The sequence below is a fragment of the Symphalangus syndactylus genome, chromosome 21, assembly GCF_028878055.3.
Source record: "Symphalangus syndactylus isolate Jambi chromosome 21, NHGRI_mSymSyn1-v2.1_pri, whole genome shotgun sequence".
Taxonomy (NCBI): domain Eukaryota; kingdom Metazoa; phylum Chordata; class Mammalia; order Primates; family Hylobatidae; genus Symphalangus; species Symphalangus syndactylus.
In genome coordinates, this window is record NC_072443.2 from 36,085,533 (window position 1) to 36,100,121 (window position 14,589).

A 14,589-nucleotide genomic window follows, 5' to 3' on the forward strand; every position below is an offset into this window, starting at 1 on the left:
GTGTTTTAATTTAAAACAAGTTGCCCTAAATGCCATAAAAATCCTGGGGGTTGTATCCATTTTTTATTATTTTATAATTTATATCCAAAATGATGATTCTGAGTAGTCAAGACAAAATTAGTTTATGTTTGTTGTGACACATGTGGGCAAAGTTTTTATTAAAGTAGTTCAAGATTTAAAAATGTATTTATTAAAAGATTATGCTTTCTTCACTAAATTCACTTGTGTAATTTCATTCTGGGATAATGCAGAATAAGTTATTTTTAATTTCTCAAAAAAATTCGTAAGAAAATCTATGGAGAAGTAAATATTTTGTCAGAATTACCTTAGCAATTCCACCAACCCTTTTCTTTATCTCAATGAATATATTTGCAGAGCTAACGTAAGGTTTCATCAACACATAAACATTGAAATAAATACATATCAGAGGCTTTCTATGTGTATGTTTTACTCCATAACCATGTATTCCTACCTTAGAGGTAGAATAGCTTATTAGGATGATTCTAAACAGGTCCAGTAATTTGACAGTCTTTTAAATCAGATAGCTGCCAGTTGAGAAATTGCTTTTGCTGTTTTTTTAAAAAGCATATTACTTGTTTTTTTTGTTTGTTTGTTTTTTTCCTATTTTCTCCCTCATACATCTAGAGATCCAGTGAGGACAACTAGAATATTTCTTGATTCAGACAACGTTCTTTAAGGATCCCTAAAAAGGGTGACTTTTTAGAAGCAACTCAAAAGAAAATAATAAAATTGAAGCACTTACAAATCTCCTACTGCTAGGCAAAAAACCAAGTTAGAATACATACATTTCTTTCCCTTTCCTTTGTTCCCTATATTAATTTGCAGGCATTAATGCCATAACTTAATCTGAATTTTGGCAACAAAGATTTCATTGCCTTGAATCCACAATTGAAAAAGGTTTTCTGGCAATTCTGTTCAAGGCTAGCTGAATGCCAACTGAAGATAGTTAAGGTATGTTTCTAGTTAAGGTATGTTAAATATGACATTTCTAGTAGAATACAAATATGGAAGGACTTCATTTTATTAGTTAAAGTGAAATATATGTGAATATTTTAGATCCAGTATCTGTACCTACATATTTTATCTCACTTAACTGTTACCTAATGATTAATTGATCTGCTAAATTTATAATACTGGAACAAATAATTTTTAAATTTTACAGAATTGTGACCAATAGTCACAATTGTGGTGTCTATAGTGGTTTAATGTCATAACATCGTTCTTGTTAAAAATAATTATTTGAGGGGGTTTGTTACAAGATGACTGAATAGGAACAGCCCCGGTCTACAGCTCCCAGTGTGATCGACGCAGAGGACAGGTGATTTCTGCATTTCCAGCTGAGGTACCTGGTTCATCTCATTGGGACTGGTTGAACAGTGGGTGCAGCCCATGTTCCTGGGGCATCGCCTCACCCGGGAAGCACAAGGGGTCAGGGGATTTCCCTTTCCTAGCCAACGGAAGCTGTGACAGACTGTACCTGGAAAAACGGGACACTCCCACATAAATACTGTGCTTTTCCAATGGTCTTAGCAAACAGCACACACCAAGAGATTATATCCCACGCCTGGCTCAGTGGGTCCCATGCCCACAGAGCCTTACTCATTGCTAGTGCAGCAGTCTGAGATTGACCTGAGAGGCAGCAGCATGGTAGGGGGAGGGGGGTCTGTCACTGCTGAAGCTTGAGTAGGTGAACAAAGCAGCCTGGGAAGCTCCAACTGGGTGGAGCCCACTGCAGCTCAGCAAGGCCTGCTGCCTCTGTTGACTGCACCTCTAGGGGCAGGGCATAGTTGAACAAAAGGCAGCAGAAACTTCTGCAGACTTAAATGTCCCTGTCTGACAGCTCTGAAGAGAGCAGTGGTTCCCCAGCATAGCGTTTGAGCTCTAAGAACAGACAGACTGCCTCCTCAAGTGGGTCGCTGACCCCCGTGTAGCCTAACTGGGAGACACCTCCCAGTAGGGGCCGACTGACATCTCATACAGGTGGGTGTCCCTCTGGGATGAAGCTTTGAGAAGAAGGATCAGGTAGCAATATTTGCTGCTCTGCAATATTTGCTATTCTGCAGCCTCCGCTGGTGACACCCAGGCAAACAGGGTCTGGAGTGGACCTCCAGCAAACTCCAACAGACCTGCAGCTGAGGGACCTGACTGTTAGAAAGAAAACTAACAAACAGAAAGGAATAGCAACAACATCAACAAAAAGGACAACCACACCAAAACCCCATCTGTCGCCAACATCAAAGGTCAAAGGCAGATAAAACCACAAAGATGGGGAGAAACCAGAGCAGAAAAGCTGAAAATTCTAAAAACTAGAGAACCTCTTCTCCTCCAAAGGATCGCAGCTCCTAGCCAGCAATGGAACAAAGCTGGATGGAGAATGACTTTGACAAGCTGACAGAAGTAGGCTTCAGCAGGTCAGTAATAACAAACTTCTCCGAGCTAAAGGAGCATGTTTGAACCCATCGCAAGGAAGGTAAAAACCTTGAGAAAAGATAAGACAAATGGTTAACTAGAATAAACACTGTAGAGAAGACCTTAAATGACCTGATGGAGCTGAAAACCACGGCACAAGACCTACATGACTCATGCACAAGCTTCAGTAGCCAATTCGATCAAGTGGAAGAAAGGGCATCAGTAATTGAAGAACAAATTAATGAAAGAAAGCAAGAAAAGAACCTTAGAGAAAAAAAGAGTAAAAAGAAACAAACAAAGCCTCCAAGAAATATGGGACTATGTGAAAAGACCAAATCTACATCTGATTGGTATACCTGAAAGTGATGGGGAGAATGGAACCAAGTTGGAAAACACTCTGCAGGATATTATAGAGGAGAACTTCTCCAACCTAGCATTCAAATTCATGAAATACAGAGAACACCACAAAGATACTCCTTAAGAAGAGCAACCCCAAGACACATCATTCTCAGATCCACCAAGGTTGAAATGAAGGAAAACATGTAAAGGACAGCCAGAGAGAAAGGTCGGGTTACCCACAAAGGGAAGCCCATCAGACTAACAGTGGATCTCTCAGCAGAAACTCTACAAGGCAGAAGATAGTGGGAGCCAATATTCAACATTCTTAAAGAAATTTTCAACCCAGAATTTCATATCTAGCCAAACTAAGCTTCATAAGTGAAGGAGAAATAAAATCCATTACAGACAAGCAAATGCTGAGAGATTTTGTCACCACCAGGCCTGCCCTACAAGAGCTCCTGAAGGAAGCACTAAACATGGAAAGGAACAACCGGTACCAGCCACTGAAAAAACAAGCCAAATTGTAAAGATCATTGATGCTAGGAAGAAACTGCATCCACTAATGGGCAAAATAACCAGCTAACATCATAATGACAAGATCAAATTCACACATAACAATATTAACCTTAAATGTAAATGGGCTAAATGACCCAATTAAAAGACACAAACTGGCAAATTGGATACAGAGTCAAGAATCATCAGTGTGCTGTATTCAAGAGACCCATCTCATGTACAGAGACACACATAGGATCAAAATAAAGTGATGGAGGAAGATCTACCAAGCAAATGGAAAGCAAAAAAAAACAGGGGTTGCAATCCTAGTCTCTGATAAAACAGACTTTAAACCAACAAAGATCAAAAGAGACAAAGAAGGCCATTACATAATGGTTAAGGGATCAATTCAACAAGAAGAGCTAGCTATCCTAAATATATATGCACCCAATACAGGAGCACCCAGATTCATAAAGCAAGTCCTTAGAGACCTACAAAGAGACTTAGACTCCCACACAATAATAATGGGAGATTTTAATACCCCACTGTTATCATTAGACAGATCAATGAGACAGAAAGTTAACAAGGATATCCAGGAATTGAATCTGGCTCTGCACCAAGTGGACCTAATAGACATCTACAGAACTCTCCACCCCAAATCAACAGAATATACATTCTTATTAGCACCACATCACACTTATTCCAAAATTGACCACATAGTTGGAAGTAAAGCACTCCTCAGCAAATGTGAAAGAACAGAAATCACAACAAACTGTCTCTCAGACCACAGTGCAATCAAATTAGAACTCAGGATTAAGAAACTCACTCAAAAACACACAACTACATGGAAACAACAACCTGCTCCTGAATGACTACTGGGTAAACAAGGAAATCAAGTCAGAAATAAAGATGTTCTTTGAAACCAGTGAGAACAAAGACACAACATACCAGAATCTCTGGGATACATTCAAAGCAGTGTGTAGAGGGAAATTTATAGCACTAAATGACCACAAGAGAAGGCAGGAAAGATCTAAAATTGACACCCTAACATCACAATTAAAAGAACTAGAGAAGCAAGAGCAAACACATTCAAAAGCTAGCAAAAGGCAAGAAATCACTAAGATCAGGGCAGAACTGAAGGAGATAGAGACATGAAAAACCCTTCAAAAAAATCAATGAATCCAGGAGCTCGTTTTTTGAAAAGATCAACAAAATTGATAGACCACTAGCAAGACTAATGAAGAAAAGAGAGAAGAATCAAATAGACTCAATAAAAAATGACAAAAGGGGTATCACCACCAATCCCACAGAAATACAAACTACCATCAGAGAATAGTATAAACACCTCTACACAAATAAACTAGAAAATCTACAAGAAATGGATAAATTCCTGGACACATACACCCTCCCAAGACTAAACCAGGAAGAAGCTGAATCTCTGATTAGACCAATAACAGGCTCTGAAATTGAGGCAATAATCAATAGCCTACCAACCACAAAAAGTCCAGGACCAGATGGATTCACAGCCGAATTCTGCCAGAGGTACAAGGAGGAGCTGGTACCATTCCTTCTGAAACCATTCCAAACAATAAAAAAGAGGGAATCCTCCCTAATTCATTTTATGAGGCCAGCCTCACCATGATAACAAAGCCTGGCAGAGACACAACAAAAAAGGAGAATTTTAGACCAATATCCCTTATGAACATCGATGCAAAAATCCTCTATAAAATACTGGCAAACCAAATCCAGCAGCACATCAAAAAGCTTATCCACCACGATCAAGTCAGCTTCATCCCTGGTATGCAAGGCTGGTTCAACATATACAAATCAATAAATAATCCATCACAGAAACAGAACCAGTGACAAAAACTGCATGACTATCTCAATAGATGCAGAAAAGGCCTTTGACAAACTTCAACAGCCCTTCATGCTAAAAACTCTCAATAAACTAGGTATTGATGGAACATACCTCAAAATAATTAGAGCTATTTATGACAAACCCACAGCCAATATCATACTGAATGGGCAAAAACTGGAAGCATTTCCTTTGAAAACTGGCACAAGACAGGGATTCCCTCTCTCACCACTCCTATTCAATATAGTGTTGGAAGTTCTGGCCGGGGCAATCAAGCAAGAAAAAGAAATAAAGGGTATTCTATTAGGAAAAGAGGAAGTCAAATTATCCCTGTTTGCAGCTCACATGATTGTATATTTAGAAAACCCCATCATCTCAGCCCAAAATCTCCTTAAGCTCATAAGCAACTTCAGCAAAGTCCCAGGATACAAAATCAATGTGCAAAAATCACAAGCATCCTTATACACCAATAACAGACAAACAGAGAGCCAAATCATGAGTGAACTCCCATTCACAGTTGCTTCAAAGAGAATAAAATACCTAGGAATTCAACTTACAAGGGACATGAAGGACCTCTTCAAGGAGAACTACAAACCACTGCTCAACGAAATAATGGAGGACACAAACAAATGGAAGAACATTCCATGCTCACGGATAGGAAGAATCAATATCATGAAAATGGTCATACTGCCCAAGGTAATTTATAGATTCAATGCCATCCCCATCAAGCTACCAACGACTTTCTTCAGAGAATTGGAAAACAACTACTTTAAAGTTCATATGGAACCAAAAAAGAGCCTGCATTGCCAGCACAATCCTAAGCAAAAAGAACAGAGCTGGAGGCATCACGCTACCTGACTTCAAACTATACTACAAAGCTACAGTAACCAACCCAGCATGGTACTGGTAGCAAAACAGAGAGATAGACCAATGGAATAGAACAGAGGCCTCAGAAATAATGCTACACATCTACAACCATCTGATCTTTGACAAACCTGACAAAAACAAGAAATGGAGAAAGGATTCCCTATTTAATAAATGGTGCTGGAAAACTGGCTAGCCATATGTAGAAAGCTGAAACTGGATCCCTTCCTTATACCTTATACAAAAATTAATTCAAGAGGGATTAAAGACTTAAATGTTAGACCTAAAACCATAAAAACTCTAGAAGAAAACCTAGGCAATACCATTCAGGACATAGGCATGGGCAAGGACTTCATGACTAAAACACAAAAGCAGTGGCAACAAAAGCCAAAATAGACAAATGGGATCTAATTAAACTAAAGAGCTTCTGCATAGCAAAAGAAACTACCATCAGAGTGAACAGGCAACCTACAGAATGGGAGAAAATTTTTGCAATCTACCCATCTGACAAAGGGCTAATCTCCAGAATCTACAAAGAACTTGAATAAATTTATATTAAAAAACCCATCAACAAGTGGGCAAAAGATATGAACAGACACTTCTCAAAAGAAGACATTTATGCAGGTAATAGATGCATGAAAAAATGCTCAACATCACTGGTCATCAGAGAAATGCAAATCAAAACCACAATGAGATAACATCTCACACCATTTAGCATGGCGATCATTAAAAACGAAACAACAGATGCTGGAGAGGATGTGGAGAAACAGGAACACTTCTACACTGTTGGTGGGAGTAGAAACTAGTTCAACCATTGTGGAAGAGTGTGGCAATTCCTCAAGGATCTAGAACTAGAAATACCATTTGACCCAGCTATCCCATTACTGGGTATATACCCAAAGGATTATAAATCATGCTACTATAAAGACACATGCACACATAATGTCTATTGTGGCACTACTCACAATAGCAAAGCCTTGGAACCAACCCAAATGTCCGTCAATGATAGACTGGATTAAGAAAATGTGGCCCCATTCAAAGCAGTGTGTAGAGGGAAATTTATAGCACTAAATGCCCACAAGAGAAAGCAGGAAAGATTCAAAATTGACACCCTAACATCACAATTAAAAGAACTAGTAAAGCAAGAGCAAACACATTCAAAAGCTAGCAGAAGGCTAGAAATAACTAAAATCAGAGCAGAACTGAAGGAAATAGAGACACAAAAAACCCTTCAAAAAATTAATGAATCCAGGAGCTGGTTTTTTGAAAAGATCAACAAAATTGATATACTGCTAGCAAGACTAATAAAGAAGAAAAGACAGAAGAATCAAATAGATGCAATAAAAAATGAAAAAGGGGATATCACCACCGATCCCACAGAAATACAATCTACCATCAGAGAATACTACAAACACCTCTATGCAAATAAACTAGAAAATCTCGAAGAAATGGATAAATTCCTCGACAAATACACCCTCCCAAGACTAAATCAGGAAGAAGTTGAATCTCTGAATAGACCAATAACAGGCTTTGAAATTGTGGCAATAATCAATAGCTTACCAACCAAAAAGAGTCCAGGACCTGATGGATTCACAGCCGAATTCTACCAGAGGTACAGGGAGGAACTGGTACCATTCCTTCTGAAACTATTCCAATCGATAGAAAAAGAGGGAATCCTCCCTTACACATTTTATGAGGCCAGCATCGTCCTGATATCAAAGCCCAGCAGAGACATAACCAAAAAAGAGAATTTCAGACCAATATCCTTGATGAACATTGATGCAAAAATCCTCAATAAAATACTGGCAAGTGAATCCAGCAGCACATCAAAAAGCTTATCCACCATGATCAAGTGGGCTTCATCCCTGGGATGCAAGGCTGGTTCAACATACGCAAATCAATAAATGTAATCCAGCATATAAACAGAACCAAAGACAAAAACCACATGATTATCTCAATAGATGCAGAAAAGGCCTTTGACAAAATTCAACAACCCTTCATGCTAAAAACTCTCAATAAATTAGGTATTGATAGGATGTATCTCGAAATAATAAGAGCTATCTATGACAAACCCACAGCCAATATCATACTGAATGGGCAAAAACTGGAAGCATTCCCTTTGAAAACTGGCACCAGACAGGGATGCTCTCTCTCACCACTCCTATTCAACACAGTGCTGGAAGTTCTGGCCAGGGAAATCAGGCAGGAGAAGGAAATAAAGGGTATTCAATTAGGAAAAGAGGAAGTCAAATTGTCCCTGTTTGCAGATGACATGATTGTATATCTAGAAAACCCCATTGTCTCAGCCCAAAATCTCCTTAAACTGATTAGCAACTTCAGCAAAGTCTCAGGATACAAAATCAATGTACAAAACTCACAAGCATTCTTGTACACCAATCACAGACAAACAGAGAGCCAAATCATGAGTGAACTCCCATTCACAATTGCTTCAAAGACAATAAAATACCTAGGAATCCAACTTACAAGGGATGTGAAGGACCTCTTCAAGGAGAACTACAAACCACTGCTCAATGAAATAAAAGAGGATACAAACAAGTGGGAGAACATTCCATGCTCATGGGTTGGAAGAATCAATATCATGAAAATGGCCATACTGCCCAAGGTAATTTATAGATTCAATGCCATCCCTATCAAGCTACCAATGACTTTCATCATAGAATTGGAAAAAACTACTTTAAAGTTCATATGGAACCAAAAAAGAGCCCGCATTGCCAAGTCAATCCTAAGCCTAAAGAACAAAGCTGGAGGCATCATGCTACCTGACTTCAAACTATACTACAAGGCTACAGTAACCAAAACAGCATGGTACTGGTACCACAACAGAGACATAGATCAATGGAACAGAACAGAGCCCTCAGAAATGATGCCGCATATCTACAACTATCTGATCTTTGACAAACCTGACAAAAACAAGAAATGGGGAAAGGATTCCCTATTTAATAAATTGTGCTGGGAAAACTGGCTAGCCATATGTAGAAAGCTGAAATTGGATCCCTTCCTTACACCTTATACAAAAATTAATTCAAGATGGATTAAAGACTTTCATGTTAGACCTAAAACCATAAAAACCCTAGAAGAAAGCCTAGGCAATACCATTTAGGACATAGGCGTGGGCAAGGACTTCATGTCTAAACCACCCAAAGCAATGGCAACAAAAGCCAAAATTGACAAATGGGATCTAATTAAACTAAAGAGCTTCTGCACAGCAAAAGAAACTACCATCAGAGTGAACAGGCAACCTACAAAATGGGAGAAAATTTTTGCAACCTACTCATCTGACAAAGGGCTAATATCCAGAATCTACAATGAACTCAAACAAATTTACAAGAAAAAAACAAGCCCATCAAAAAGTGGGCAAAGTACATGAACAGACACTTCTCAAAAGAAGACATTTATGCAGCCAAAAAACACATGACAAAATGCTCATCATCACTGGCCATCAGAGAAATGCAAATCAAAACCACAGTGAGATACCATCTCACACCAGTTAGAATGTCCATCATTAAAAAGTCAGGAAACAACAGGTGCTGGAGAGGATGTGGAGAAATAGGAACACTTTTACACTGTTGGTGGGACTGTAAACTAGTTCAACCATTGTGGAAGTCAGTGTGGCGATTCCTCAGGGATCTAGAACTAGAAATACCATTTGACCCAGCCATCCCATTACTGGGTATATACCCAAAGGACTATAAATCATGCTGCTATAAAGACACATGCACACATATGTTTATTGTGGCACTATTCACAATAGCAAAGACTTGGAACCAACCCAAATGTCCAACAACGATAGACTGGATTAAGAAAATGTGGCACATATAAACCATGGAATACTATGCAGCCATAAAAAACGATGAGTTCATGTCGTTTGTAGGGACATGGATGAAACTGGAAACCATCATTCTCAGTAAATTATCACAAGGACAAAAAACCAAACACCGCATGTTCTCACTCATAGGTGGGAATTGAACAATGAGAACTCATGGACACAGGAAGGGGAACATCACACTCCGGGGACTGTTGTGGGGTGGGGGGAGGGGGAAGGGACAGCATTAGGAGATATACCTAATGCTAAATGACGAGTTAATGGGTGCAGCAAACCAACACGGCACATGGATACATATGTAACAAACCTGCACATTGTGCACATGTACCCTAAAACCTAAAGTATAATAATAAAATAAAAAATAAAAAAAAGAAAGAAAATGTGGCCCATATACACCATGGAATACTATGCAGCCATAAAAAAGGATGAGTTCATGTCCTTTGTAGGGACATGGATGAAGCTGGAAACCATCATTCTGAGCAAACTATCACAAGGACAGGAAACCCAACACTGCATGTTCTCACTCACAGGGGGGATGTGAACAACGAGAACACCTGGACACAGGGCGAGGAACATCACACACCGGGTCCTGTCATGGGGTCAGGGTCTGGGGGAGGGATAGCATTAGGAGAAATAACTAATGTAAATGATGAGTTAATGGGTGCAGCAAACCAACATGGCACATGTTTACATATGTAACAAACCTGCACGTTGTGCACATAAACCCTAGAACTTAAAATATAATAATAATAATAATTTGAATTTAGACATGTTAAAGTACATATTTATACTAGTAAATGATCATAGTAATTTGAAATCAAATAGCTAAAATACTGAAGCATCTATTCCAAGGGAGAAAATAGTCAAAATTCCTACTATTTTGTGATGGTTGATACAGTCAGTCTTTCTGCATATTTCAAAAAAAGGTTTCTTGAAACCTACTATAGCTAAGAAAGTGGGAGATTTCAAAGATGGTTGTAGACTTCAGCTTGGGAAATTGGGTTTCCATTGAAATTCTGAAGGGATAGTAGGATTAGAGAAGACACATTTCTTTTCAATATGCTGCTTGTAATATTTGCCCAGTACTTTGTCAGAGGGATCTAGTCAGCAGCTACCTATATGATCTATGGCTCTGGATAAAATTTGAACTATAGACATGAATTTGGGAGTCATTAGACTATGAATGACAGTTGATGTCACAAAAGTAGATGAGACAGCATGGCCTGCCCTTTATTATTTAATTCACATCTATGTCTCTTCCCTCATTTTCCATATCCTGAAAACATATTTAATATCTCTCCAATCTCCACTCTGACCAACTCATTCCTGAGCTTCAGTCATTGGGAGTCGTGTTCCTTACATGTGTCATGGTGTTGCTTCTATGTTTTCCCTTGTTCTTGTTGTTTATTATGTGATGTACTCGTAGTTATTCTCTTTTTTGACTCCTAGACATTATTCAAAATTCATCTCAAGTGTTGCTTTCCCTTGAATACCTTCCTTCTCTGACCCTACTATTCTGCATAAGAAGCTCCTTCTGTCTGTTCCCATTGTACTCTGTGTATTCCTCTATCATACTAGAGAGATATAAAAATACCTATCCAGTATAAAAATAATAAAATGAACATTCAAGTACTCACCACCCTGCTAAGACTGAGAACATTGCCAATACCTTTTAAACTCACTTTGTGTCCCTTTGACACACACCATTTTAAAATTTATTTCTGAAATACAAAATCAGTGCTTCAAGTATGCATATTATCTATTGAGTTACTATAAAAATCACCTTCAAAAATTAAAGTTTGGAGACCTGAGGAAGAAATTCATACAATCCTTCAGAAAATTGTCTGTTGCTGGTGTTGAAAAACAAGGCTAGGAAATCTCCCTATCAGACATATAACACTTCCATACACACATAAATTTTAGATTACCTTAAGTAGTGCCTCTAGAACATAAAGTGTAAGAAAACAGTAGTTAGTGTGTTTTAATTCGTTGTGGTAGATTACATTTAACTGGGATATCCAAGAGATTATAAAGGGAAATATATTCATTAATATCACAAGGTATCCAACATGTTCAAATTCCTCAGTAAATACTACTGTATGGCATATACGAAAAAAGAAGTATCTGTAAAACAAAAAGACAGTTTTATCTGATAAAAGGTTTACATTAAATGATTTTCATATATACTCATTTCTGTTCTACTTATCAACAGCCGCAGAGCCTTCCTTAATTCTGAAAGCAGCCACCACTAGCTAACACGTTCTGGCATCCTGCTTCAGATACTGCCCTTTTAATTTCTTCCACTGATCCTCCTCTGTCTTGAGTCTAGTTTCTCCTTTCTCTTTCTCTCCCTCCTTAAATCTCATTCACTTTTTCTTTTTACTTTTAATAGAAATATTTTTGGTATAATACAGGAAAAATTCAAACTGGAATTTTTTTTAAATAAAGAGAGTACTTTCTAGCTTTTGATAATTCCTATTTTCAGAGACGAATACTATTAGTTTGAATATTGTTCCAACTTTTTATGTTTATAAAATGATTATCTATAAACATAAAAGAAGTTATATGACACATATTTTTCTGTAACCTGCATTTTTCCCTTTTAACAATGTATCATGAGCATCTTCTCTTGTCAAGGTATAAAATTGGGATCAAAGCCTAGGATGCATGGTGGTGGAATATATGGATCCAAATTTTATCACAAAATTTAAATTAATGTATATGCTTTGAAAAATAGCTTCCATATTCAATATGATGGAGAGTAGAAATGTAGATAAAAAGATTTACTTTTAATATTTTAATTATTCAAGTAGTATAATAATACACTATTGTTGTTAAAATTCACATGATAATGATGAATTAATTGCTGATTGAAGACTGGGTAAGTACCAGATCATTTTCTGATTCTTAAAGGTACATCTATGCCATGGCCCAGAAGCTTTTACAATTTTGGATCCCATTTGAAAAAAAGATGATCAAATTAGGAGTGCAGTAATATATAGTCTGTGCTCACATTGCCAGGGCCCTCCAAGGCCTCAGGCAGTTCCTCTGTGATGGGAGCTGCAGAGTTCAAGCCTTGTTAACTTTGTGGTAACCTCTCTGTCCTCTCTCCAGTCTGCTTTTTTTGATCTCTTCCAGCAGCAAAACCATGTTTGGCAAAGCATGGCACTGGAGGTTACCTTTGCTTAAATTTATGGTTAAATTTGCAGTCACTGATCTCATTCATTTTGTCACTAGCTATATTTCTTTCCCTTGAATCTAAGAAAAAAAAAAGAAATTCCAATTGAAGAGGAAGAAGTAAAATGATCTCTACTTGTGGATGACATAATCCTATATACTGAAAATCCTAGAGAATGTGCAAAAATCAACTAGAGCTAATAAACAAAATAGCAAAGTTTCAGGAAACAAAATCGATATATAAAAATCAGTTGTATTTCTATACACTAGAAAGGACTGATCTGAAAATGAAATTATGAAAACAATTATATTTAAAATAGCACCAAAAACAACAAAATAGTTAGGATTAATGTTAACCTAAAACTTGCATGCTCAAAACAACAAAACATTACCAAAGTAAGTTAAAGATTTAAATAAAAGGTAAGATATTCCATGTTTATGGTTTGGAAGGCTTAATATTGATAATATGACAATGCTACCCAAAGTAATCTACAGATTAAATTAAATCCTATAAAAATCTCGACCTTTTTCTTTATTTTGAAGAAACAGGCAAGATAATCTAAAATTTATATGGAATTGTAAGGGACCTCAACTAGTTACAACAATCTTGAAAAAGAAAAGTTGAAGGACTTATACTTCCTGATATCAAAATTGTATACCAAGTGTGGAAAACAATTTGGTGGTTACTCAAGAAACTAAATATAGAATTACCACACAGTCCTGCAATTTTGCCCCTGGGATATGCCCTTGAATAGAAAGCAGGTATTCAAATATGAACTTGTACATGAATGTTCATGGCAGCACTATTCATAATAGCCAAAAGGCAGAAACAACTCAAATGTCCATAAACTGATGAATGGGTAAATAAAATGTGGTATATATATCATGGAACATTATTCAACCTTAAATGGGAATCACATATTGATACATGCTACAAAGAGGATGACCCTTATGGTACTAATACATTCTGTTATGTGGATGAAAACATTATGCTAAGTAAAAGAAGCCAGAAACACAAGGCTACGTAGTGATGATTTCATTTATGTGAAACATTTGAAATAAGTAAATTCACAGGGACAGAAAACAGACTGGTGCTTTCCAGGAGCAGGGCAAAAAGGGGAAATGGGGAATGACTGCTTAATGCATACCCAGTTTAGTTTTGGACTAATAAATAACACCGAATTATACATTTTAAAATGGTTAATGGTTTACTTATGTATATGAAATTTACCTCAATTAAAAAGAGAATACTATTCCTATCTTTCTTATTCTTTAAGTAACTTTGTGTATGTACATAAGAAATTTAGGGTGGTGGCTGACCCCCACATTTCTAATAAACATTCTGTAGCTATTTATGCCCTATGACACTCATCAGTCTCCTCTGAGGTGGCTACCACCCACTTCAAAGCTTTAAATCAATTGTAAAGACAGGAAAAAAAAACTTTTTTTTTTTTTAAATAAAAAATTAAAAGGATGCTGCTAAGGTTTACAGTGGATGTTGGCCAGATCATTTTTCTCTTAGATTATGCCATAATCTCCTTTGATTTTTATAAAAACTCTTAACAATATATGGTGGTACCAAAATTTG

The 14,589-nt window shown here is 37.3% G+C and overlaps 2 protein-coding genes across 24 annotated transcripts in view; one reads left to right on the forward strand and one right to left on the reverse strand.

Moving 5' to 3' along the window:
• CD200 (CD200 molecule) overlaps nucleotides 1–14,589 on the forward strand; it is a 256,287-nt gene that overhangs the window by 83,767 nt on the left and 157,931 nt on the right. For 21 of the 23 annotated variants that reach the window (XM_063630060.1, XM_063630057.1, XM_063630059.1 and 18 more), the window contains one exon: nucleotides 1,266–10,408. The exons of the other annotated variants lie outside the window; for them this stretch is intronic. In XM_063630060.1, the coding sequence (XP_063486130.1) occupies nucleotides 7,851–9,101 (1,251 nt within the window). In that variant the 5' untranslated portion in view covers nucleotides 1,266–7,850 and the 3' untranslated portion in view covers nucleotides 9,102–10,408. Of the gene's footprint in view, nucleotides 1–1,265; nucleotides 10,409–14,589 lie in introns of those variants that run through there. 23 annotated transcript variants of the gene reach the window in all.
• The window catches only part of SLC9C1 (solute carrier family 9 member C1), a 181,683-nt gene that overhangs the window by 72,194 nt on the left and 94,900 nt on the right, over nucleotides 1–14,589 (reverse strand). Inside the window, 1 exon segment of the mRNA XM_055260281.2 lies at nucleotides 11,753–11,948. Coding sequence (XP_055116256.2) covers nucleotides 11,753–11,948 — 196 coding nt within the window.